Source organism: Chlamydotis macqueenii, chromosome 12 (assembly GCF_036417535.1).
Source record: "Chlamydotis macqueenii isolate bChlMac1 chromosome 12, bChlMac1.mat, whole genome shotgun sequence".
NCBI classification, from domain to species: domain Eukaryota; kingdom Metazoa; phylum Chordata; class Aves; order Otidiformes; family Otididae; genus Chlamydotis; species Chlamydotis macqueenii.
In genome coordinates this window covers 18,940,795-18,968,413 of record NC_141567.1, presented here as the reverse complement: position 1 = coordinate 18,968,413, position 27,619 = coordinate 18,940,795, and the positions used below count along the sequence as shown (strand labels likewise).

Genomic DNA, 27,619 nt, shown 5'->3' with positions numbered 1-27,619 from the left:
GTTGATGGAACAAGTTTTCTAGGAGTGCTATGAATCACCAGATTTTGAACAACAGTTAGGAACTATGCAAAAGACAACATCTTACTTCATAAGTGTGGCTTTTTATGCTACAAGCCTTGTAATAAGCGTTACTCAATCAAAGAACTGAAAACTTTTGCCAAAACCTCAGTGAAGCTTCAGAAAGAGGTTGTGATTATAGCAGACAATTCCGTAAACCAGGACAGAACCTCCTAAATTACTTGGGGCTTTCGCTTACAGACAACTTGCAAATACAAAAAAACTCTTAATTATTTACTCTACAGCATTCCTTTGATCTCATATGTTTTGATGAATTACAAATATATATATATATATATGCCTTTTTTATCTTGCCTGTAAGCGATTGCAAGACCCCACCTGGAGTACTGTGTCCGGTTCTGGAGCCCCCAACACGGGAAGGACATGGACCAGTTGGAGAAGGTCCAGAGGAGGGCCACGAAGATGATCAGAGGGCTGGAGCACCTTTCCTATGAGGACAGGCTGAAAGAGTTGGGGCTGTTCAGCCTGCAGAAGAGGAGGCTCCGGGGAGACCTGATAGCGGTCTTCCAGTACCTCAAGGGGGCCTACAGGAAAGATGGGGAGAGGCTGTTTAGTAGGGCCTGTTGCGATAGGACAAGGAGTAATGGTTTTAAAATAGTGGGGGGTAGATTTAGATTGGAAATTAGGAAAAAATTTTTTACAATGTGAGTTATAGAACACTGGAACAGGTTGCCCAGAAAGCTGGTGGATGCCCCATCCCTGGAAACGTTCCAGGCCAGGTTGGACGGGGCTCTGAGCAACCTGATCTGGTTGGAGATGTCCCTGCTCCTTGCAGGGGGTTGGACTGGATGACCTTTGAAGGTCCCTTCCAACCCAAACCATTCTATGATTCTATAAGTTCCTGTCCTGAAAGTGAGATGCATGCAACCAGTAGGAACACAAGTATCTTTTTTCTTATTATTATTGCTTGCCTCTGGTTATGGAGCATAGACAAACTTTGTTGAGATGTGGTAAGACAGTATCTCCCCATCACAGATGTATCAGATGATCTAGATAAAAGACCTTGAAAGAGTTTTGACTTTGTAATTACAATCCACCACTGATAGACTACTTGAGTGTTTCATGCTCCATAGCTACATGAAAAGCAACGGCTTGCATTCGGCTTGATATTGTTAAATTGAATTACCATTTCTGCACGTTACTTTCTGCCTGAAGTTGAAGTAATTCCATTTATAATACTAATGGCTGTGATTCCTGCTTCCTACTGTTAATCCCAGTGCACACCTATATGCCTAAGTACATGCAGGTACTAAAACTATCACGTGTTTCTAAACAGGGACCGTGCAGCTTATGCTGTAGGATTATTAATAAATCAGAAGTGGTGAGGACAGGATTTTCCACATTTCAGTGCTCTGCGTCTATGTGATCAGTTCTGTAGAGCAGAGACACTGTGTGAGATTCAAAACCAAACAGTCACAGACTTTTTGAGCCAGTTTCAGCCGTGTAGAGTAAATGTGTACTTTTTACCCATCGCATATACCTTGAATACAGCTCACGCTGATGGGACAGCTTTGGGAGATGGAGTAGTGTGGTGAAGATGTGTATGTTTGAATTACGTATGCCTGACTTGGGTACACGCCTTAAGCCTTCTCTTCCCTGGGGCCCAGTTCACTCGTGCTTCTGTTTTATCAGTAAGCCTTTTATAGGGTTGTGCTACATGAGTAGATGGTATTACATCTGTTCTTTTTTTTCTGATCTCTGCAGAGAGCATAGCGATGGGTGGAGTATTAGTAATAAAGATTCACCAGAGTGATCGCGTTTCCATTTGTGTTGACGCAATGTACCAGCATGACATTCATTTATTCACTTTGCTCTTGCTTCCTTTTTCCTTGTGCCTCCTTTGCCATCTAGATAGGATTCCAGATCAAGACTCGAGTGCAAGAACTTGGCCACGGCTGTATCTTTCTTGTGCAAAAAGCTGGAGCTCTCCAGATTTGCCCTACAGACAGCTACACCAAAAGGGAGTTGATAGAATGTGCTCGTGCAGTCACGGAGAAGGTAGGACATCCATCTGTGTTGCGCCACAGTGTTTTTCTACCGAGCATCCCCAGGGAGTAAAACCAGTCTAATTGTTTGGCTTTAAGATTTTTTTTTAACTGCCCATTCCAGTACAATATTGGCTGAATTACACTAAGTTCTCACTTTTCTTTCAAGTGTTCAGTGCAGTTCATGTGCTAGATTAGCTTATGATCAGCCTTTGCTCATGTCTCGTAATAAAACTGCAGCCTCATACCAGAGGGAGACTGCTCCAGAACTAATCCCTAAGATGTGAGATGGCACTTGTCCCTTATGAGGCACTCCCTTGGAAATACGTGGCTGGCCACAGTTACTGAGATGGGGTTGGACGATAACACGTGATTTGATGTAGTGACATCTGCCCTTTTTAAGACTGGATCAAGCTAACGCACTTAGAACTGCATCTTCAAACTGTCTTGGACTTTCTTGCTCTTTGGAAACATCCAAAACAGGTCCTGGGTAGCTCAGCTTTGAACCTTTTTGACGATTTCTCTCTCCTTTTCTTGGGCACGAACCTTGAGAGTCAGTTACTTTTAGATTTCACTACACGTCATTTATGTAGCCTGTGTTAGTGTGCTCTCATCTGTACAAATTTTCCATGGTGTCATGCCCCAGGAGTATCAGCAATTCCAAATTTAGGCAGAGGTAGACAGTATCTTGTAAGAAGAGTTAAAGCTGAAAAGGAGGGTAATAATGAGTCACAGGGACAACCTGTTCAGGGACAGCTTTGAATCTGAACAGAGCCTCGGGAAGAACTGCACAATTAGAAGTCAGTTCACATATCCCCAGATGCGTCCTTTCTTGCAAAAGCTGAATTTAGGACCATAGTATGGCATGAGAACAGCATCTCAGCTGTGGAGCTTTAGAAGTACGATGTTAATTAGATGAAATTGAGATCTCTACCTCTTTTAGTCATCAACAATGTTGCTAGCTATAAAGCCATACACTGTCTTTTTATAATTTTCTGTAACTATAGTAATATTTAGTATCTAGATTCAGAGAGTCTATACTTCGTATTTCTCTGATGTTAAAGTTTGTATCAGTGTAGTGTACTGTATGTGACTCTGGGGTGCTCGGGGCTGGTGTTTATTTGCACGTGTCAGGGAAAAAGCAGTAGCCCTTGGCTCTGACATTTGTCGTGGCAGGAGTTCACTACATTACCTCTGCTGTGTCTCAAGGGAGTTTTAACGGATGTGCTTCATCCTATGAGGAACAGATCGCTTCTTCCTGTCTGAGAAGTGGCCTTCCTAGCTGAAGTCCCCTTTAATTTGAGACAATCTTTAGTCATCACAATTACTAGGACACAAAGAGAGCAAATAAGGGAAAGGGGAAGAAGAGGTTTATAGAAGACACTGCGGAATGAATTTCCATTGTTGATTCCAGTCACATTTAAGAGCTCACTTAACTCACCATCCCATAATGAGGCTTTCTTTTGATGACCACCTTATTGCTTTATGTTCTTTCCAGGTCTCCTTAGTTTTATCTGCCCTTCAAGCAGGAAACAAAGGCACGCAAGCCTGTATTACTGCAGCTAGCGCTGTGTCCGGGATAATCGCAGATCTAGACACCACTATCATGTTTGCTACTGCTGGAACCCTCAATGCCGAGAACAACGAGTCCTTTGCAGACCACAGGTCAGTGTAACTGAAAAAGATGGAAGAGTGCGTGCACAGGGTAACAGTGGAGCTGGTAGAAGCAACTGGCATGTGGATATAAATTTTTACCTTTCTAGATTCCCATGAATGAAATTGAATGAGGCAGTGGAGTGAGAAGGGAAATAGGAAAATTGGGATATTGATAGAAGACAACAAACCTCACTTGGGTTATTTCTGTGAGGAAAGAATTTTTAAAAGCTGGGAACATCTGCTGAGAGAACTTCCAACAGAAGACTGCAACTGTAGTGCTATTTTGGCTTTTTTTTTGTTTAGATTTAAGCAGTCTCATTGCATAGATTACCATGTGCTGTTATTCCAGTAGAGAAATTTAGCTGTCCATGACACTGAAGAGGAATCTTCTGTATGGTTTTTTCCAACAGCTATTCTTGACTGTCTGGCTGTTTGTCTTGCTAAATCATGCTTATGGTTTGTGCTGTTGTGGACAGCAGTGATAGAAACAGCACAGCTACACCACGCATTTTCCTCTCTGGCGGACATAAGCCCATTTTCCCTTCGAGTAGCATCTGCAACAAAATACTCCCACAGCATTTGCAGGATCTGACTGTTACTGCCTTTGTAGTAAAACCCAGGGCTTCACAGCCAAGACACTGACTTACTGCTTCACAGCCTACTTGGCCGATGCGACCACTGTGTGGCCAGCGTTTATTCCCCGCCTTGCCAGTTGCTCAAGAGGAAAGATGCAGTGGTGTGTAAGGTGCTGCCATTCTGCAGACTGAAAGTCAGGGATTTTCATACAGGTGTCATTCATTTCCAGGCTGACATTTTACATGAGTATTGTTCTAGTTCTCAGTTCAACTTCATTTGCTTGTGAAGTGCATGCTCAAACGGTTTCTTCTTTCACCCAAATGTTGCTTTGGATTTGTTGTCCTGATGTGTCAGAACATGTATATGGTGGGGCAGAACCCTGACTAGCTCACATTCTTTGTTCCTTTTGCCGTTCTTGATACTGCCTTCCTCACAAATAATTATTTTAGTTTTATTACAAGATGCTGATTAAGACAGAGGTTTGACAGCTGTTACTTTTCTCACAGCATGACCAGGTTTTCTACCAGTGTTAAAATGCAGTTCTCTTCTGCTACTGCCCTACCTCATTTCTTGTCAAGACAGGTCATTTTAATAAACTGCCTTGTATCTGGCCCAAAATATAATGCTACTGTTTTAATAGTTGTCTCTTTTAACTGGCAGTGTGGCCTGTGGTATATTATCATGAGTGATGAGTGGGCACTGGCGTGATGACTTACATCAGCTCTTCTATGTAGCTGTTAGTCACTGCAACATTGAAAAACATGTGTTTTTCCTCTTCTCCTTTTCCACTTCCTTCCCTGCATCCTCTTTTTTTTTTTTTTTTTTTTTTTTTTTCCTACAGGGAAAACATCCTGAAAACAGCAAAAGCTTTAGTTGAAGATACAAAATTATTGGTTTCTGGTGCTGCCTCAAGTCAGGAGAAACTGGCCCAAGCAGCTCAGTCATCAGCTAACACCATCACTCAGCTTGCTGAGGTAGTAAAATTGGGAGCGGCTAGCTTGGGATCTGATGACCCTGAAACCCAGGTGAGATGTTTTAAGATTCTTCTGATACATTTAAAGAGACTGGAGACAGTTTTCAATTGATAAGACATTGTGGGACTTCTGCTTTTAAGCAACACAGTAGGGTTCATCTCTTCTGGGACTTTTCTGGGTTTACTCGGACATCACTGTTGTCGGTCCAGCTTAAAGCACTGAGTGGAACTAGACAGGCCTTTGTATTACACTTTTGCTTTTACTTCATGGGTGTGTTCCAGCTGGGATGTTTTTGGCAAAGTATTTGTCTCATTTTTACTAAGTTGTGATTGGACCCCTGACTCATCCCATTTGTGTTCCAAAGAGCTTGCATGATTTCAAAGCTGCTTATCCAGCTTACAACTGGGCTGTGCACTGTGTGTTACTGGTGTAGGCTGACAAGCTCCTGCCAGTCTCCAGCTGTACCTCAGTTGTTTTTCATTTAACTCAGTAACTTCAGCCTTCATGGTAGATTATCTCAAATATTTCTTCCATTGTTTGTTTGGATCTTGGTGAAAGGGAGGTTGGCAAGCATATTGCAGATGTGCCTGTTGTGGTACCAGATGAGTTTGAAAAAGCCTGCTCGTTTGCTCTGAAAGGGATGTGTATTCTGTGTTTCTTGACCTGTGTGATGGAGTAGACTTCTGAGATGTTCCTCTCTAGGAAAATACTGCTGGAAGCACTTTTTTCCTCTTTTTTTTTTTTTTTCCTTTTCTTTTTTTTTAACAGAGGACTTCCATAAACTAGTAACATTTGCAAAATGTTTATCACTTGTTTTTCTCTGTAGAAGTTGAGAATACAGTAGTTAAAATAAAAGCTATTGTGCACAAGTAATTATTTATTTGGAGCAATTTTGTATTGCCAATTTGAAATTGTAGGTTTGTCATATCTCCAACATAGATTCTGACTGGTTGTATGAAATCCTGGAGCTGCCAACACAGTTTTTCCTGCTCCATATTGTTAGATCTTTTACTGGGGAGGAGGGAGGGTGATACTATTTGTGAATGAGTAGTAGATTGTTTTTAGCTGTATTCAAAAATTCACGCCATCACCCGGGCTACCATTCCTTGCCTGAGGCTCACGGCTATTTCACATTCCTATAGGTTGTCCTGATCAATGCGATCAAGGATGTTGCAAAGGCCCTTTCTGATCTCATTGGTGCTACCAAAGGAGCTGCCAGCAAACCAGCGGATGATCCATCCATGTACCAGCTGAAAGGTGCTGCCAAGGTAAAACCTTACTCTTCGTTTTATTTCAAAGTATCTGTGCAGTCACACTGGATAGACAGGCAAAGCTTGGATTTCTGCAATTTCTCATTGCCTGAAATCTCTTTTCTTTCTTTTTTTCATTATCATCCTGGGACGATACAGAAAAATAAGAAGATAATATTGAGTTTCTATGAAGCTATCAGTTTTTGTAGGTTGTCAGATGACTTTTGTGTTTTTGATGAAAGAACTGTAATCTTTCTGAAGAGAAACATTTCTTTTGCAAGCCTGAATCAGAGGGCAGATTCTCCTTTAATAATGTTATAGACTGAAATTTAACCTGAATGCTACGTTCTGAATAATGACACATGCTCAGGGTAAACATGTGGTCTCCTTATTTAGACCTTGCAGCTTGAGGGGGGAGGGAGGGAGGGAGGGGAATACCAACCCTCCAATACAGTAGGACATTTCTGACCCCTCTCTCCTACATCTTTCCAGGAAGTACATAGGTATGTATCAAAGCTCAAAACTCGCAGATTACGCTATACCTGTGGCATCTTTGCGCTTTACTTTCCATGCACCTGAGATGTATTATGACATTTGCCTCACAAAGAGTGGCTTCATGTCTACAGACTATTTCCAGATCTGAAGATTTAGGTGATACTACTTCTGCTTTCACGTTATGAGAGCACCGTGGTAGCTTCTTGCTTGGCTGGAAGCTGTTCTCACGCTCACGTCTGTTGCTTCCCTGTAAGACTTGTGCCTTTCTTCCTTTCAGAGCACATGATGCTGTTGAGGCACTACTTGAAAATGACCCATCTAGTCCAGAAAAGTGGCTTCTTAGCTCTTCCTGCTGTTAAGAGCTCTCTGTGTTTTAAATTGGAATTGTCAAGAAGCTGGCCTTTCTGTCTCTTCTTTTTTTTCATTACAGCTATAATTTGTATCTCAACACACTTGAGTGTAGGAAAGGTGATGTTATTACAGTGACGATTAGGTTATTCTGCATCAGGACTATTGGGTTTGTAACAGGAACAGTAACACTGATTCTGTCTCTGCATTTGGGCTTGAGGCTGGTGTTTGGCTGCCTGCTTACCTGGGATTTTATCCGATTGCGGAGAATGTACTGGGTAAATTTTAAAAAGAAATGTCTCTATTCGTATCTCTTTCAGCTTGCACTGTAAGATGTGTGGGAAGAAAAGACACTACCAAAATCAATCTGAATAAGAGACCTACCCTGGAAATGTTCTGAATTTTCAATTTTTTTTTTTGTAAAATTTTTGCCAGAACACTCACACTTAAGATGGTACCACTCTGCAGTGAGTTGTGCTACATTCCTGGCACTTACAGGGAGCTTCAGAAACTGGCCAGCAGGAAAGCTGGTATTTATTCCCCTAACAAGTACAGTTCGTGAGGCCTCAGGCCGTATTAGAAGTAACAGTGCTACTTAGCTTGATTTGCTTTGCTTCATACCTTGCTGTCTCTGAAGAATGTAAGGAAGGAATCATGTGTTTTTGTCTTCACCTCTCTCTCTTTCAGGTGATGGTAACAAATGTCACATCGCTTTTGAAGACTGTTAAAGCGGTAGAAGATGAAGCTACCCGAGGGACAAGAGCTCTTGAGGCCACCATTGAGTACATCAAACAGGAACTCACGGTACAGAACAAAATAGGTTGTCCTGATCTGCCATATTTGTGGCAGTTTCTGAAAGTATGCTCTTGCACTCAAACCAGTCTGCCCAGGCACTCCTCCTCAAGCTGTGCTTTGCTGCCTTGCAGTGCGTTGGATGCAGTTTGATTCTCTACCTGTTGCAGATCATCTCTGAAAACACAATTACAATGCCACTCCAGCCTATCTACTTTCAAGTGTTACCAGTCTCCACTTCGAGATTGGAGATGCTGCTGTCACATACAAATCTAGAAGCAACTGCTGCTTTGTTCTTAGACATTAAGCTTTCACTACAAATATTCTTCTCTGAGCCTAATGCTGTTCACTTTTTTGATCCTGGCTTCGGTTATGTCTTCTCAGCATCATAGCTGTCTTGCACCTGCAGTTTAATCTTGTTTTTATTTTTCCTTTATTATGAAATGATACTGCCCGTGACACAGCCTGCTCTCTGATATTCTGTCAGAGCAGGAATTAACAATAGCATGTGCACTGGCACAGTTTTGCTTTGTCAAGTGCTCTCCATAAGCCATTTATTTCTCATTGTGTGAGCAATGCTTTTGTAATGAAGAAATAACTCTTGTTTATTTTAATTTTTTTTTAAATATCTGTATATAGTTGTTGGGAATTCATACAGTGTCTGTAGTGGTAAATCTGTAGGATTCAGTACCTGATCAGGAACTGTACAGTATCTAGTGCATGTTACTGTCAGTGATCCTCGTTGAAGGCCTGGCTAAGTTACATTCCTTCCCGTAACTCTGATCTAAAACCTGTCCACATCTGTCATTGAAGGATTGTGCATTATCACATCTGCTTTCTCAGTCTGGTTGGTATCTCTTTGAAATGTTCCTCGTCGTCATTTTCCTTTTGTCGACATTGCTATGGAATGGGTCTGTGGTGGTGGTGTTGCCATCTCTTCCATGGGGAGACAAGTGGAGTACCAGAAGAGGGTTGAAAGGAACCGAGGATGGCATGTGTATGTTCAAGAAAATGCGCCAAGGTTGACTTGGAACTCCAGCGACTGCATCTGAGCAATGTTGAGGGCTGTCCTTCACATGCTTAACTAGACTTTATTTTTTAACATGGCTTCCGTTTCTGAAGAGAGAAAGTGAAAACCTGATTAACTGGGAGCATGAGATAGACAAGGCTTGTTTTTGTCCAGATATTTGCATTCTGTAACCACTAGCCTGCTTAGGTTGCACTGTGTGTAGTCAAGAAACCTCTCCTGATGAATTGTGCACTCCAAATTGCCCCTGCACAGCCAAAGAATGGCAAGCAAATACAGACTAAAGCTTGGGAAAAGGAAATATAGGATAACAAGAAAGGTTACCCAGCTCTTACTACCTACATCTTACCACAGAGTAGTCACATATTCATGAGAGTAGTGTGTACTGTCAGTTAATTTGAACTATTTTCACACGATTCACACTGCAAAATTATATCTTTAGGTTTCTAAGGGAGACTAAGTATAGCGTAAGAGACAATGCTCTGCCTCCACTATTTAAAGAGATATTTGAATATTTTAGTGATGTTCTCAGTCTGTCCTGCACTGTGCTATCAACCAGGGCTTGGCAGGGCCCAGCCTTTGCAGGGGAAGGATCTCCTCATGTGAGTTGACCAGCCTAAGCAGCAGTCAGGATGGAAAAAAGAATATAATTAAAGGAATAGTAATTATTTTGATCCTGTAACAGTCTGAACAGCTGTCAGTAACAATCTATCGTCCAGGTAGTTAAATGGCAGATGAGATGAATGAGTTAACCTTTTTTTGTATGCTTCCCTCAGCTTATTCTTTCTGTCTGCTGCCTTTAGGTGAGCAGGCTTATCAGGACCAGGCTCATGACAAGCAAGACTGATAGTCAAGTACTCTGAATATGTTTCTAATTTCCTGCTGTTCGAGGGCTGATTCCAGTTGCTGTCTTTTTCTCATGGTTGTTCTGCTTTGACTTGAATGGTATCAGGCTTTCCTTCTGCTTTCACTTTTAGGTGTTTCAGTCAAGTGAGGTTCCAGAAAAGACATCATCACCTGAAGAATCAATCCGGATGACGAAAGGAATCACCATGGCAACTGCCAAAGCTGTTGCAGCTGGGAACTCATGCAGACAGGAGGATGTGATCGCTACAGCAAATCTGAGCCGCAAAGCAGTAGCTGACATGCTAACAGCTTGTAAGGTAAAGATTCAATTCCTTGCCTAAGACTGACTTTTTCTGTGTGTGCGCGCCTCTAAATCCCTTAAATGTTGCAGTTTCTGTTCAGTTTCTTTGTATTAATGCTCTACTTTTCAGATGAGAAAGTTAATGATTATGATAATTTTAAGGGAACATGTCTCTCGGAAGGGATTTTCTGTGCTGTGCATAAAAAAAAAAAAAAAACCCAGCACTAATATTGGCTGTTTGCTTCTTGTGAAAATGAGAAGTTTTATTTGACCTGAAATTTCCTAGTTTTCAGTCTCCTGTTAAACTGGAAGACAAACAATCTGTGCAAGTAGTAGAATATACACATAATCCTATGGTTACAAATATGATTTCAGTATTTCTAGGAACAGTGAAAGGAATCACTTGAGTTTATTTTTAGTAGTCCTCTGCCCCATAACTAGCCTGTCAGCTTGCTCAATGTCTTCTGTGGTTTTCAAAAATAGGTTTTGCCTTTATTGTTACCCTGTTTTCCACGCTTGCTTGAGCTAGACAACTTTCAAAACTGAGGGGAAGGTTATGTGTCATAAAAAGGGCTATTAAGTCATTTTGCTTTGTTCTAATGATAAAAAAGATCTAGTCACAGATTTAGAAAACAGGATTATAAGGACTTTATTTCTTTTGGTCTTCAGTAGTAACACAAAAGTGCCTGTAAATTATATTTATTTACTTTTACATGTATGGAAGATGGCAGTAAAAATAATGGTGCTTTCTGTGAGGTGTCTGATTTTCAGTATTTGGTCAAATCCTAACTGCCTACATCAGTCCCAGATTAATTTTTAGCATAATACTGCTAACCCAGGCAGAAGGTTTAATTTTATTTTTAATATGATCCTCATAAGAAAGTGCAAGTTCTACTACAACTAGAACAGGATTTATACAAAACCATGGAATGAAACTTTTAATTTTGACTTCGTTTTCTGACAGGGTTTTTAGTGTCTGACAGTTCTTCACCACTTTGCATGCTTCAAGTTTTGATTCTGTTCTCTCCACTTTATAAACTCAGAAGGCCAACAAAACAAAGCAGCTCTAATTTGCATGGGAAAATTAAACAACTGTGCTGCTTACAGGAGAACTGCTGTAGCCTAATAAGTCCGAGGTACAATGGAGTTCACGCACTGCTAGCGACCAGCAGGATGAAACTTGCTGCAAACTGAACAATGGAGGTCTGGGATGCTGGAAAAGCATTCTTGATGTCCCAGGAAATTACCTTCGCAAAGAAAGCAATCTACAGAAGGAAGGTGGCTGGGAATCAGTTTACTTACCTGTGATGATACACTGACAAGGACTCTTTCTCAGAAAATTGATTCTTCTATGAATTAGACTGCAGTCATCTAAATTAGTAAGGGACGTTCAAACATAATAGCAAACTTGGTATGGTGCAGTTCAGACTAGTAAAGGCAAAGGCTGAAGACCTAGTTTCATCTTGTCTAGCTTTCCTAAAATCAAGAGCGGTTATCGGGCAAACAGGAATAAAAGCCTCCAGGTATTTTATGCACTGAAATGTATGACAAAATCGTCATGTCATTTAACCAAGCTTTTATATAAACAGTTTATACCAGACTTTATTTAGAACATCCTGTTTCTACAAATTTTGCTCAGAGACTTAAAAATCATATGTCATTAATTTCTACAAATCGATTACTGTACATTACATTTCCATGATAAGCCGTATTCCTTGAATTTTAGGATAGGAACCAGCAGTTTTAGCCACACTATACCATAAAAGCTGTGCAATGCAGTGCAACTTGGGTTTTGTGATACTGGACAGGAGGAGTTTCCTGTGTGATTAAGCTAGTCTGTGCAATAAGCACTGACAGATAATCAGATTTTTATGCTCTTTGTGCAAAGATAAACGTGCGTGTACGTGATCTATGGTAGAATTGTATAGAGCATAGCTCTGACTTCCCTGGTGTCATGAATTTAAATTTAAGTTCTATTTCATTGCCAGCTGCCTAAGGCAAGCAGTATAAGGGGTTTGACTTCTTAGCAGATATATGCTTGTGCTGCTTCTGCTAGATGTGAATTTACAATGCTCGTTACTAATTTTATGCTTATGAGTAGATGCCATTTCAAAAGACAGTGAGGTTGATTACTGCGGGATCTAATGAACCAAGACAACTCTCATTAAAGTCAGTGGAAACACTGTAATTACATTTACTGATGGTGAGAGCAGGCCCTAAGATAAAACAATTTTTGTCTTTATTACCTATTTGTATATAAATAATGTAATGCAGTAAGTAACTTGTGCACAATATCACTATTTTTAATGATTGCTGTGGGAAAAGAGACAGGTGCGAAAGGTCTGTCGAAAGCATAGAAAATAATTGAAATGACTAACAACTTAGATCGTTACATAGCCAGTAGATTGAGGGAAGCAGTTATTCACCTTTCCTCAACACTCATTAGACCACATCTAGAATACTGTGTCCAGTTTTGGGCTCCTCAGAAGAAGAAAGGCACCGATTAAAGTGGAGCCAGCTGAGCAGAGCTCACCCAGACTGGTGGGGCTGGAGCAGAGGTGCTGTGAGATGCTGAGGAGCCTGTTCAGCCTGGAATGAGACGGCCTGGGGGGACCTCAGAGCAGCCCTCTAAAACCTACCAGGAGGTTGCTGAGAGGAGGCTGTGTCAGGCTGTTTACTTGAGATGTATGGGAGGGGAATGAAACAGAATGGTCAAAAATTGAAACGTAGCATCTTCCACTGTGATTCCACCATGGGCATAATAAAGCTGTGGGAAGGGGCCTGAAGAGGATATGAAATCTCCCTCTTTGGAGGTTTTAAAAGACCTGAGTGATCTGGTCTGAATTTAATTTGACCTGGCTTTAGGCAGGAGGTTGGACTATGTGAATTCTCAAGGTTCCTTCAAACAGCACTGATTTTTTGACTCTGGCTATCAGTACCTTTTACCACCCCAAGTTATTCATCAGTGCTGAGAGGCTGGAAGTCGTAGGACTGGAGTCAAGTACTGCTTCTGCCTTACTGTTTTGAAAGCCTGTGAAGAGATGATGAGGGCTGATAGTGAAGAGAGGCCTTGGCACAAGGAAATAAATGTGTATTCTGGTTCTTTGGACGCGTGTTTAAGTTTGAGATGCTTCGACAGGCTTTCTGTGCAAGCCTGGAAAAGTAAATGTTTCTGTTGCGAGTCCTAACTGGTGTAGTGAGATTTCTTTTGCGATGTTTCTGAGTTACAAAAATGTCTTCTTAAAATGACTTTATCACCTCTTTAATGTCTGCTGTGAAGTATATGGTTTGTTTTAAGACGCAGTGATCCTTAAAAATGCTCCCAAAATGTTCTGATATCAGTCTTATTTATGTATGCAAAGCATAAAAGGAAGTTTATTTTTCTTTCCTAGAGACGTTTGCTCTAATTGCATGTGCAACAATAATATTTTAGTGCAGGAGAGGCGTATTAGGGTGCCTACTATGTGTTCATATGAAACACTGGGGGATCCTTCTGCCCTATTTGAAAACAAAAAATAAGCTGTTCTGGATGTTTTGGGTCTCTGGAACTTGTTTGAAGTATGCTGAAGATGGGGAAAATCCCATCATGTTTGCTCCCATCTCCTTTCCCTTCAGGTTGGTTGTTGCCCAGATGAAGAGATGCAGGTGGTTAATGGGAGCCGGGTTTGTGCTCTGCTGGTCTGGAAGGTCCCGGCAGAGGGAGCCCGTAGACCAGCGCCAGGCCCGCCTGGCCACAGTGCTTACTGGGTATAGTGGGGGTACAGGCAGGGCTCAAAATTTCAGTGAGCAGTGAGATGATCCCCCGTCCCAATGGAAGAGGTGAGGCTGCAGGCCTGGAAGGAGATGTTCTGTGAGGGGAAATGCTAATTTTGAAGATTTTTAGGAAGTCTCACTTGTCAACAACTAGCACCTCTGTTAAGTACAGAAGTTCCCTGGAAGTTTATTTGAGAAAACACAAGAGTTGAAGAGGCTGCAGTTTTCACATTTTATTAAAAACAACTTAGTTAATTAGTCAGGCCTCTGTCAGGCATTATACTTAGTGGAAGTCCTTAAGAAGTCAAAGAACTGACTGCTTCTGCTTCTCTATGTTTAAACAGATGGCTCCAGCACTGCCTATTGCTGTGCGAAAGCCCTGTGTCAGGCTAAAGCCATTAATTAGCCTTTACTTACAATGTGTTACAATAGCAAAAAGCAGCTAACGCTTGTTTTGGGTAGGTGATTGGGCTGGTTGGTTGGCTTTTTGTCTCTCTCATGTAGAATAACGATATCCTGGCACTTCCAGAGCACTTTTCATCTGCCATTTGCAAGGCTTTCTATAAGGAACAAATTATTCCCTTTGTTTTGCAGAATGGAGCAGGAAAAATGAGACACCCATGTTGACCTCTGGCCCAAAGTCTTCCAGGGCCAGCGCAGTGCTTTGATCTCTAAAGCAGGTGGCCATTTCTGCTTCCATTTGTTGATGGCAGGCCACACAGACTTACAATAAAAAACTGGGTTTAGCCTGTAAGATGTAAACAGTCATATGTGAGTAGCAAAACCAAACTTACAATTTTTATTTTTGTTGGTATTAGTAAAAACCAAGAGCCACGATAGCATAACCCTTGCACTGTAGAACAGTCTATGTGCAACTCAAGAGCCTGTTCCAGCTCCAAAATATTTTCCAAGTGATCTGTTTTCATTAGAGGAAGCGATAAATCCAATCCTCCTGTATTTTCAAATGGTTCTTCAGGGCTTTCTCTAATGTTCTCAGCTGGCAGAAAGAACTAGTACTACTGCTGACAATAGCTAAGGAAGGACACTAAGAAAGACTGCAGATGCATACCCAGACATGAGGATGTGCTGATAAAAGGAAAAGTGTTCCCAGTGCCGTTCTCAGAACTGGAGCTCTGCTGCTCTTTAAGCACAGTTTGCTTACACCTTTACAACAGAATCAGCTGGCCTTCATCTCCGATGTCATTTGCTCGTTATGAAAAATCTTTCCTTCTCTTTCCCCTAACTTCTCAATGTTGACCTCCTCTTGCGGGAGCAGTTTTGGGGTACTAACGTTGTTTTGCCTCCTCAGCAAGCATCATACCACCCAGATGTGAGCGAAGAAGTTCGAGAGAGAGCCCTGCGCTTTGGAACAGAATGTACTCTGGGATACCTGGAACTCCTGGAACATGTTCTCCTGGTAAGCAGTCTGCATGCACATACTGGGTCCCTTCCAAGGAGAATAATTTCTCTGACCTTTTTCTGTAGTGGCTTCTGGTCTGGTGGAAGGTGTCCCTGCCCATAGCAGGGGAGTTGGAACGAGATGGTCTTTAAGGTCCCTTCCAACCCACACCATTCTATGACTCTATGATATTAAAGTCTCTGAAGCTGAAGTTTGCAGCCACACACAGCAGATTAGCAAATCCAAGTCAACTTTACTGCTGAGAATACAGCGTGTCTAATAATTTACATCAACTTGTTGAAATATACGTAACCTAGAAGTACAGTCACAGTTATGCTTGACACTAGCAGGGAAAATAGTTCAAGAAAGATGGAACTTGTAATTCCTAGAGCTGCATAGCAGTAAGTAATTTAGCATTAGATGTGTGATTCATTTTTAGTTTAGAAGTACTTTGGGGAATTTTTCATATTTGGTCTCCCAAACTCAGTCATAGTACTTGTTTCAAACCACATGCCAGAACAGATCAAAGACCTGAGTCAATTTTTGCTCATTTTATTTTTCTCTCTCTGCTGAATTAAAGAGACTTAAGGTAAGAAAGGTTTGTTCTTCCAGTGAGGCGGAACAGGCCTTTCTTAGCTTAAGCTGGTTTGCTATCAGGGCCCCAAAGCCACGATAAAAGTCCACCCCCTCCTCAATGTTTGCTGCCTTAGAAAACTGACTGTGACTCAGATTACAACCACAATTGAAGAGCATAATGCCCGCATGGAAAAAAAGATATGTGGAATGGCAACTTCATCTTGAAGTCTGCCATCTCTTTGCTGAAGTCTCTCTAGAACTATCACATACACACATAATACACCAATGCTGTGCTCCATAAACATAAACAGAATCTGGAAAGTAGATGGGAAAAAAAAAAATCACTTTCAGAGAAGCATTGAACCAAGTAAGTGACAGACTTTTTGCTCTAGGAACTTTTGCCCTCTTTCCCCTGAGTTCTAACTGTCGGGAGCTGTGGCAGAGATGCAGTCTAGGTGTAATCCAAGTGACTTGTTTGCTTCTTCTATAGTTACCTGAGCTGTTCTCCTGCCCTACACAATCTTGCTAACTTAACATCCTAGCTCAGATTTGTTTCGCTCAGATAGCAAGATGATTGCAGCATCAGAAAATCCTGTTCCTTCCTGATGCCTGTTACTCTGGTAGTTTAGAACCCCAGGTCTGCAGTCTCATTTGATTTACAACCTCCAGAAATGCAGATCATCTCAGATTAGAACTCTCTAATTAGTCCATGTGGCAATTGTTAGTAAGTTCAGTCATGCCCTTGGTAGTCAGGCTAGGGATGATTGCAGGGGTGTCTCAAGGCAAGGATGCCTTCAGCAGCCATATTTTTTTGAAGATGGTACTTTTTAGGTGCAAGAGTTGTCAGATGCAATATCTAAGATTTCTTAAGGCAGTGCAGTTACTTGTGCAGAAGTTGCATTGAGCAAGTGGCACAAAACTGCTCGAAGGAATATTCCTCTAATCAGCTAGGTGAGGGTAGGGCGCGGGAGCACACTAGCTAAAGCTGTTAGGCATGCACAAATTCATATAAAACCGCTTGTAAGTTGTATTCTTAGCAAGGTTAAAGACTGACCTGCCCTCCTACGTATCTCAGTCAGTATTGATGCATGCTGAGTTGAGGGGAAGGCTGAAGCTTTTCTTATTGTTCTCATGCCATGCCTGTACATAACGCTGCAGGGATGAGAATCTGCTGTGAGTTCTAAATTGACTTTAAAACAATGCAGTTTGTAAACCACCTAGTTTTAAAATTTGCATCAATTTGTTTAATTCTTATATTGCCACCGCTGTCATACATAGGTAGCACTAGTGTCGCAGTTGCTGGAGCAGAAAATGTCATTCTTTGCTGTAGTCCTGACTACATTTGTGTATTTTTGGAAATTTTTTGCTGTGTGGGAAGATAACCCTTGAGGTATTCAATGCTTAATTTCTACCATGCTGAGGGATTATGCAGTGTATAAACCTTGGTTATCACCGTGTTGGTACATTTTGTTAGCATTGCAGATTGTTTAGCTATCAAAGACTCATGTACTTTTCTTTACTATGGAAACTACTTGACTAAAGAGTATCCTTTGGAAGCAGGAGACCAGTCCACCCATTCCCTGACATGACAGTTCCAGAGAGGTAAATTCCTCATGTGGCAGAGTTCTCACCAGGCAAAGTTAAGGAAACAATTCAGTGTGGTTTATTCTGTCAAAGTAAGGGGGTAGGCAATTGACTGCAAAGTTGGAAAGACACTTACAAAAAGGTAAAATGTATTTTCAATGTGCACCTAGCTTTCAGAGCTGCTTTGTGGGGGAGTTTTTAAAAACATTAAGAAAATGCACACCTGAACATGACTTGGGAGACTCAACCTCTTGTTTTGCTCTTAAATCTCTCTATCTGTCACTCTCAGACGTAGTTTTTGAGTATAGATGAATTTCCAGAACTTAATCTTTTTTGTCTCCTTACAATATGGTAGTTAAAAATGCAAATCTTGTTCCTGTTCAGGGGAAGAATTCAACTTCACTGTCTGATTGTCTGCTGATTTCCATTTGAAGAAGCACAGTTTAATACTTGATGCAAATTGAGTTCAAATGTGTCTGTCTTTCCCTTCCCTTTAAGAGTCTTGCCCAGGGTTGGCATTTCCATTGTGTTCCCCACTGCTGAATTTTTCCAGAACAGACAACTAGCGCTAGCTTGCAGAACTCTATAATTCTATTTCTTAGAAATAGTGACCAACCTGTTTGATACTAGAAAACCAGCTGCTCTCCAGCAGTTTAGAAAGACTAAGCCTGCTGCATAAGTATGACTATAATATCTGAGAATGGAGCTGCATATCCCTCCCACATGCTCACACATGCACCTCTGCTTTGGAGAGTTCTGTCCTAGTTTTAGAACTGAGCACTTCCAGACAGTATTGTCAGTTCCTGAAGAAATGCCAGGCAGTGCCACTTTCCTAGAATGCATCAGACATTGCAGTGTAGGTCTTTGCTCCTAGCGATTCATTGACGACTGTACTTCGCTCACTGGACTCAAGTTCTCTCTGAGCCGATTGCTGTATAAAATAAAACTTTCACCTAGTGTCCCTTGGGAATGTTCCAGCTTTCTTTGGAATCCTTACTGATATGCATTATTACATTTTATCTTTTTCTCTAGATCCTTCAAAAACCAACTCCAGAACTGAAGCATCAGTTGGCCTCTTTCTCCAAGCGGGTTGCTGGTGCTGTTACGGAGCTCATCCAGTCAGCAGAAGCAATGAAAGGTGAGTTGGGCAGCCTGGCTACCAGCACAGGGTGCTTTTTACTCCAGAGATTATGATTTGTAATTTTTATAGTTTTAAAAAAAAAAAATACAAACCAAAAACTAACAAAGACCTTTTTAGTATGTTCTAGGTGTCTTGGTACTACCAAGTAGCAGAAAACAGTACAATATCCCTCCTCTTGAACTGGTGGCTGAATTGTAATTGGATGGCTGATTCCTTTCCTTACACTCATGTTTGTTCAGTCAAAATAAGTTCTGCACTGATAGTTGCTTTCCAACTTCAGATAAAAGGGGATACCATCATCTTACTGAATTAACGCTCAGCCTCTAGCAATGCTGTCCGTTTTACGTCTGTAGTGCTTACAGTCCTCTGTCTGCGTCCTGCCCTCACAAAATATGTTAATGCAACAAGGAGACTTCATAAAATTGTGGTCTGGATGATTTCTTGAATTCTTAGAATGGAACAACTTTTGGACAAACATAAATTCAGCATTCAAATAAACAATCAATTCCATTGCTTAGTGGAAGTTCACTGTTCTTATGACAGATGAGTGGTATTTTTCTCAGACGCTGAAGTCCTTTAGTAAAATTTTTATCCAGTGATGCATGTGAAGTCGTAGGACAACAGTTCTAAGATTCTACATTTTAAGTGAGATTAATCCATATTAAGGGGTGGTATTATTAAATGTTAGATCTCTACTGCTGAAGCACATCTACTACCAGATTTACTGGGAACTGTAGTCTAAAGAAATCTTCAGCCATCAGAAAGGCCTATGAGCATTCTAGATGATTCACAGGTAATAGAATGTTACAGTATAATATTTTTAGTAAAGTATTGTAATGACTTTTTATAATTCTGCCCCCCTAACAAAGGCTTGTAGTAAATTCATATTGATTCAATCATTCTTTCCTAAGCCAGGCCAGAGAACACTGCACTAATTTTTCTGATTTTCTGTGTAGTATACACTGCAGGTTTTCCTCAGTTATTTCCTACTTTTGTCATTACACATTCCTTGGAAAAGAATCCTGAATAAACACTTTTCATATATGGGAATTCCTTATTATTTTCTTATGTTAGGGGGTTTTTTTCCTCTATGTCTAAATACAGTTACTCTGTTTCATATAACAGTGATCTCCATTATGCTTTTTCCCTGCTCAGGTAAATGTATTGAATTTTTCATCTTTTGCTGCACAATTTTATGTTTTGAAATTTCCATTTTCATTTGTTAACAAGCCAAGCCAATATCAGAGTTTTTCTGTTCCCTGAATGCTTTTTCAGAATATTTTTATTGTCCTCATCTTTGGAGACATTTATTCATTTCCAGTAGTTTTTGCATTTTAATTGATATTCATTAAAATAAAAATTGACTTTTTATTTCTTTTTTTCACTTATTGCCCAGAGGGGATTCACTTCAGAAGCATTTTTTTTTTGTGGAAAGTAAAATGTTTTTGAACCAACCCCGCTTTTCATTCCTAATTTTCATTTAACATGACATGATAACATTCTGTCTCCTAACCGATTTAGCATGTAAATGTTTTAACCTTTGTGAAACGCCTTTTTTTGAAGAGGAACTTCTACATTTTACAAGTTTGGTTTTGACTGTGTTTATACATGCTGCATGTATAAAAAATATTTTTTCCCTGCTTATCTGCCAATATTAGGGTTTAATATGGAATTCCTTCATCTTGCACACCATTTGAGCTGAGAAGTTGTCTTTGGTAATGTTTTGCTATTTGATATAAAATACATACATACGTACTGTATAGGAATTAGCAGCATGAGATACAGCTCCCTAGGATTGCAGTACCCTGTACTTGTGCTTTCTCCCAGCACATCATAAATAGGAGCCAGTTATTTTGTATTCTCCTGGGATTTGGTCACCCATAGCAGAAACTGCCTCGTTCTTTAGCTGGTGCAATGTTGATCCATAAGCATTCAAGGTTATTTCCTTTGATGTTTGATGAATCAGACATGAGTTATGCCATTCCTCATGCGAAGTGCCAGTATCCTTCTCCCCAGTCACTCTTCCTTAATAACAATTAATGTGTCAGTTGATGTTTTAATATTAGGTTCACCCAAACTTTCTGATTGAGTTTATGTAAGTTTAACAAGGCTTTAAGATATTTTTATTTTTCCTTTGTTTTTTTTCCATTCAAGTTTAGTCTTCCTCTTCCCAGTGTACACTGCTTTTCCATCCTCTTCTGTTTCCATCTGTGACGCCACTTCCTCCCCTTGCAAGTTTTCTTTCTATTTTCCTTGTCTCTCTCCATCGGATTTTCCTTTTGGCTGTTTCATTGCTTCCCTCAATCCAGAACATAGACGCTTTCTGAATCTTGTCACCCAGAGAGGATCTGAGTATTCATTTAGCGGACCTACAAAATTTCTTTGAGCCAAGAGAAATGCCAAAAACTAAACCGAAAGAAAAAAAGAAAGTTGACCTTTGCGTATGTTGCAGAAACTGCTTTGGCCTTCTGTACATTGCTGTTAGAAACACATTCCCAAAAGCATGCTTTTTTTCAGTCAGTACTAGCTTTATCTCTAACCACTGCCAAAAAAAAAGAGACTCTGAAAAGTGGGCTGTGGGTGATTATCTGTTGTCTGTAACATGTGCTCTTCACTGTTGTCAGACTTCTCAATGTACCTTACAGCTCGGTCAGGTTAAAAACCATCTTAGTAAGAGCTCTGTAAACAGCTGAGTGACAGTCAGTTTTGTTCCCAGTATGGACAGTATCCCTTTTTGAAGCTGCTTTGCTTACACAGTTCTTAATTAAGTTACTGTCATAACAGAATAATCCTGCTAAATACTTCTTTTCATTCTGACTTGCATTTTGCTCTCAGTGGCATAAAGGATAGTTATTTTTATGCCATTATGGTACTAAAATCAGCTTTTTACCATGTGCCTTCCATATGTGACACTTGAAGTGTGATTGTAAGTCACTCTGTTTGAATGGCAGCTCACAGTGACACTGAAGTTATTGTCTTCCTCTCCATTAATTTCAGGGACAGAGTGGGTGGATCCAGAAGACCCAACAGTCATTGCGGAGACAGAGCTACTAGGGGCTGCAGCATCAATTGAGGCTGCAGCAAAGAAGTTAGAGCAGCTGAAACCAAGAGCCAAGCCAAAGGTGAGTGTCTGTCCCCATTGTTTCTTTGAAGCTAATAAAGCAGATGATGCATGTAGCCCATATATTGGTGTATACTTTGTTACTGTCCACGGTAATGGTGTAAACAATCAAACCTTGCATCAGTCTCAGTGCCACTAGAGACTGTGCTGAAGGGAACTTACTCCTGAAGGAAGAGGGTAAAAAGATGCTTTTGAGGGAATGGGTCAAACACCAGCTGTGAGCAAGCAAAGGAAGAAAAGCCAAATGTTAGAAATGCTTTTAAGAGTTACAGTATCATGACTGTTGATTATTTAGTTTTCTGTTTCCAAACACATTTTACTGATGTGAAAAGTCATTCTCACTTGCTTTCCTTTGAAGACCCTTTGTTCTTCTCTGAATGTGTGTAGTATAGCAGGAGAAAGCAGCAGCAACACAGAAGGGATTCAACAGAATGCAGAAGATCTTCAGGGTTTTCTAAGATTAAAACCATAACGTTTTATGCCATGCTAAAGAGTAGCTACTTCAGTATCAAATCAGATATGACCATTTCTAATTTTCCTGAAGGAAAATAAATTACAGTTCATTATGAAAGCAAGTAATGTTGCATGTTGCCGGGTCATTTCAAATGTGTTTCTGATATCTATTACATTAAATTAAGCCAACTCTTTTCATACATGGTACAGAGGCATTGTAAGAAAACTGCTGTTACTTATGGCTGTATGTATAGCTCACAAGACTGGATCACAGAGAATTGCTGCCTTTTTGCCTCGTGTGGAATAACAGGCAGGTTTTAGAAGAAATTACCAGGTTGTCTAGAATTGTATCTCTTTAAAGTGTAAATCATGCTTTGGCTGTGTGATTGACTTGAGGAAAGGGCTATATGTATCTATTTCCCTGTTTATGCTGCTTTGTAGATTCAAAACTGTTTTCTAAGTAAAGCTAATGAGAAGTCTTTCAAAAAAGCAGGGCCTCAAGAACATTCAGTGTTAGGTGATTGTTTTTGGTGCAGGGTGGTATTTTGTCATTCAGGAACATCAGATGAAATAGTTCTTGGTAGCTTCACTCTTTGAGGACTTCTCACCCACCCCCCCTGCTCAGCAATAGGAATAAATTAGCTCATGAAAAAGAAATGCTCTTTGTCCTGCATTTTTTAACAAGTACATCCATTTTGTTTATAAAGAAAAATGGTCCTTTATAATGAGATTCTACAGAGCAGAGGACACAGGCTGAGTCTGAGGAGAGGAAGAGTCCTCCATCACCTTTTCTATACAATCACTGCACAATAGCATATGTGTGTTGCCTAGTAACCATGGAGCAGTTTCCTTCCAACATCTAAGCCACTCCGGGGTCATTGTAATTTTCCAGTGAATACAGATCTCACACCTGCTCCTCATTTAACATGTTAATTTGAGTATCCAGTCTCCCTGTGATTTATTAGTCTGGTTATTTGTCATTTTCTGAAACTAAAATTCATATCCAACTGTTTGTTTTATTTGGGATTTAAACAGCCTTTACATCATTTTTTAGATGTTTAATCCCTTTCACAATGTGGATTGTAAATACACATCAAAGGTACTAGGAAGATCAGAGTGGCTGAAATGCCACTTTTTCTGCCGAAGACTTGTAGCTTGCATCCTCCCAGAGTAGGATTTCCTGCTTTGAACAGGCTCTGTCTTTCTGGTGCTCTTCTTTGACAACATATGTAGTGTTGCCGTGTGAGTGCCTAGACTAGGTAAGGGGGTTGATAGAATTGATGTTTCTTATGCTCAGCCTAAGAAATGCAGGAATAGTAGCTATCTTCTACAATGGAACGGAGTGCTGGTCCAGCTGGGCCAACATCCTGCTTTGGTTAGCAGTAATTATCATCAAGTGGACTTGCAGAGAAGTCCTCAGTTGGTAATTTTAGAATAATTTTCCTGCAAGAAATCCATCATCTTATCTATTTTGGGGTAAGCTTCTGTTATTGGGGCAGGGAGTGGGAGTTACTTGATTCAGGCTTGAAACTTTCATCTTTGTGTGTTCCGCTTTGTCTATTACCTCTACAGAAAATAAATCAATAGCTGAAGGTGGAGGTTTTGCTCATTTGTTCCACTACCTTAATTTTTTTTATATATTTTTGGATTTTGTAAATTCTTCTTTTCCTTATTTTCTCTTCAGATTTTTGTACCTGTCATGCTCCCTTGATGTCTTAGAATGAGACCAATAGCACGAGATGTCTTCATTTTCTGCTGCTGGCAATCATCTCATCCCAGAGAACAGTCTCTCATATGAGACTGTTTTACTGTGAGATGCATATTCTGTTTGCTTTAAATCCTGGCCATTTGGCTGCTGGTGAATCTGCTCCTGGAATGCTTAGTCCGCTAGTCCACTGCCCCCTGTTAGTATCTGTCTGTCTTCTGAGCTTCTATCTTGCAAGCACTTTGAGGACTCTCCTAAGTAGGTGATGTTGGCTCCTCCCCGTAACACAAAACTTGTTCTGTATTCTCATTGCAGTGTTCAAGGTGGGGAATGATCTGGGAAGCAATGAGATCTTTATTGTTTATGAAGCAAGTTTTGGCTCCTATTTCCTTTAAATATACTGACATTTTTCTTGAGTGTGGACTCTTTTTTTTTTTTTTTTTTTTTTTTTTTTTTTTCCCTTGTTTTCAGTTTTTGCAGGGACAAGTGTCTTTCAATGCAGCCACACATTCCTCCTGTTATGCAAATACTTCACTGGCTGTAAAATAACAAGCCCTCAAAATTAGTGATTTTTTTGAAGAAGAAAATCATTTTGTCTAATAAAAACTACATACCTCACTAATACTGGAGAAAGAACACTTAAAGGAAAAGTTGTGGTAGACGAGGTACAACAGCAGAGAGCATTGCTGTACCTACCCTGTTCTGTTGGTATGCTCTTCTTGCTTCTATGCAGGCTTATGCCTTCAGGCACAAGTGTCTTTAGTAGTCAAAAAGAGTTCCCTGCTGTTAGCTTTCAGCAGTTTGTCCTTTTGTTTTTTTTTTTTTTCCAAGATGAATCAAACCTGGATGCCTTTTTCTGCAGGACTCTGTGTGATATGTTTGATATATTAGGTTGTTATTTAATCCAACTATATATCAAACATATTCCTACAGTGTCCTGCCCTGTCTCCGGGGGTTTTAACATAGTAGAAGGCAATATGAAGGAGTACATTCACTCACAAGCAGGTTTAGAAGACTTCCTGCAAACTCCTAATCTAATCTGATTTAAAATACATACTTTAAGGGCTCCTTTATCAGTAGAGTTGCTCTTGGAGGGACTTAAGTTGTGTAGGGCCTTTTATGGTAGCGAGCAGCAGCTGTGCCAAGAACTGACTTTCACTGAAATGGTTATTGTGTTTGCCATGGCTCAGTGCAGTAAGTTACCCATATTGTTGTTCCCTTTATGAAACACAAGATGAGAGCTGCTTCAAAATGAAATTACTTGTCTTTTGGAATCTTTTTCTAGTGTTTAGCAATGAGATTGGGGGCTCATCTGTTCTCCTATTAACCCTGACTTTATTTATGCTACTCCTAATAATGGAGATTCTACAGAAAACTGGTTAAAATGCAGTACAAAACCACCTCAAATTGTATCTTTTTATGGCGTAATCAACAGTTTCAGGATATTTCATGCTACAGACTTCATAGCTAGCCTAATAATTTTGGTTTTTGTGTTCTGATGACTTCATTTTCCAATCCATTTATACCTGTACATAGCTTATTAGTTTAAGCTTGTGGAAAAAGAGATGCTGATTTTCATGGGGGCTACTTGAGGAAGGAGAAATGTCCTACTTCTCTGTAGGACATTTTTGCTGTGTTCAGTCTGGGGCTGCTACGTGTCCTAAGGAATGCTCCTTGGCAAGTAAAGGCGGGTAAACATACCCACAGTGCTGACTGAGCGTTGTGCCTGCTTCCCCGTTTCCAACGTGAGCATCCAGGCTTAGATGCCATACCTGGTAATGCTGCAGGGAAAACTGCAGGGAAGAACTAGAAAACAGGGATTTGTTAGAAAAGAGGAAAACTCAACAGAAGTTCCACAATTTGAGTGCAGTATAACGCTGCTTCAAAAATAATTTCTCCACAGAAAGTATCAACTGTCAATAGAAAACTTTTTTTTTTTTTTTTTCCCCCAGAAATAAAAGAAGTTGTGAGATGGCAGGAAATGTAGGATTTGGAAGTTTGAGAAACTCATGATGTGGTTTCTTCTTTCCATCCCTGAAATGTCAATATAATTGGAAATAAATTATTTTGGTACACAGGGAGGGGGGTGGAAAATCTGTTACCTGATGAGATACTAAGGTTTAGCTCCCTGTTTTCCTGCTAAGCTCTACCTGCTGCTCCAGGGTGGAAGATAGTCCAGCCATTGTACAATAGCATTCTCAGCAACACAAGATTTGATTTCTCTGCATTCCCTTTGAAAGCAGTCATTTTTGCTTAGCAGTTATGTGCAGTATTTAGTCCGCTCACTATGCTGAACGGAGTTCAAACAGCTACTTTTCCTCAGCCTCATTTTGGTGGCTGGTTTTTTGCAAATTGAATATCATCTGGGCACATACACAGCTGCCTGGATCAGAGTATGGCTATGGGCATTTTATTAAACTTTACCAAAGAATGACACCTCCTTTGTAATAAATAAGCAGATATCCTTTATTCTAAAGGATAAGAAAAATTTCCAAGTGTCAAACAACTTCATCTACACATCAGTTTCTTTTTTCATATCATTCAGTTTTTCTGGTGTCTATGAATGCTACAGTTTCATCTCCTGGACTTGGTTTTAGTTAAGTGGCAGTTATGTGAAGCGCTGTAGGACTGAGCACTGCTTGATGTGGCATTTTGTACTGATTTGTAATTACTCATAATTATCTTACATTATTTTATACTTAACTGCTATTTCATCAGATCGCAGTAACAGGAGAACTAAACCTGACTGAAATTTAGATAGGTACACTTAACCTCACAAAGAAAGTGCCCAGTTTTCTAACTCAAAGCCCACTGAGCTGGTATTCCCAAAGTTAGTTATTTGACACAAGAAATGCTGTGGTTGAGTAAATTGGAAGAAACGTCTTTCAAAGGCCTCATCTCTCGCAAGGTGGCCTGTTCTGGTATAGCATCCACTAGCCCTGCTGGTCATGTGGCATTGGATTCTGGTAGGCTTGTGATTTGATCACAAACAAAATATATTCTGATGGTTTATTTTGTGTAGAAACCAACCAGAATACATGGCCCAGGCATGGTTCTGTTCAAAATGACAATAACCATTTATCTCGATGTATTTTGTTAACTGTTCAGAAGCTAGTAAGTGTGCTTAAATGGATAAATGCTTTCAATATTTGTTTAAACAATTAGAAAGTGAGGGAAGTTACTGTTTTATGAAAGAAGATATTTGCATTTTAAGTAACAAGAAACCTCATTAGGAAGAGCTGATCTCCCTATTTGCACATGCTTGTTGAAAGACACGTTTGGATGACTGAAGTGTTCCAGACAGACCTTTGGGACGTCATAGCTCCAAGATGACTAAACTGGACTGCTTGACAATGCTGCGCTCTGTGAAATGACAGCTTTTACCAAAAGCCGTTAAATCTATGCACTTGCTTGGTATCTGTGTTACATTTATTAGTACAAGTGAATGAGACAGTATACACTTAGCACTGTTCTTTTTTAATGCTTTCAGTCTGTAAGTATTTAGAAAATGCTTTACCTAGTTTAGCAATTCTGGAAGCCAGTATTACAGCACTGCAAA

The 27,619-nt window shown here is 40.3% G+C and overlaps 1 protein-coding gene across 1 annotated transcript in view; it reads left to right on the top strand.

Moving 5' to 3' along the window:
• TLN2 (talin 2) overlaps window positions 1–27,619 on the top strand; it is a 184,594-nt gene that overhangs the window by 143,198 nt on the left and 13,777 nt on the right. The window contains exons 45-53 of the mRNA XM_086756871.1: window positions 1,930–2,076; window positions 3,562–3,728; window positions 5,137–5,320; window positions 6,412–6,537; window positions 8,050–8,166; window positions 10,159–10,344; window positions 15,391–15,498; window positions 18,673–18,778; window positions 21,779–21,903. Coding sequence (XP_086612997.1) covers window positions 1,930–2,076; window positions 3,562–3,728; window positions 5,137–5,320; window positions 6,412–6,537; window positions 8,050–8,166; window positions 10,159–10,344; window positions 15,391–15,498; window positions 18,673–18,778; window positions 21,779–21,903 — 1,266 coding nt within the window. The remainder of the gene's footprint in view (window positions 1–1,929; window positions 2,077–3,561; window positions 3,729–5,136; window positions 5,321–6,411; window positions 6,538–8,049; window positions 8,167–10,158; window positions 10,345–15,390; window positions 15,499–18,672; window positions 18,779–21,778; window positions 21,904–27,619) is intronic.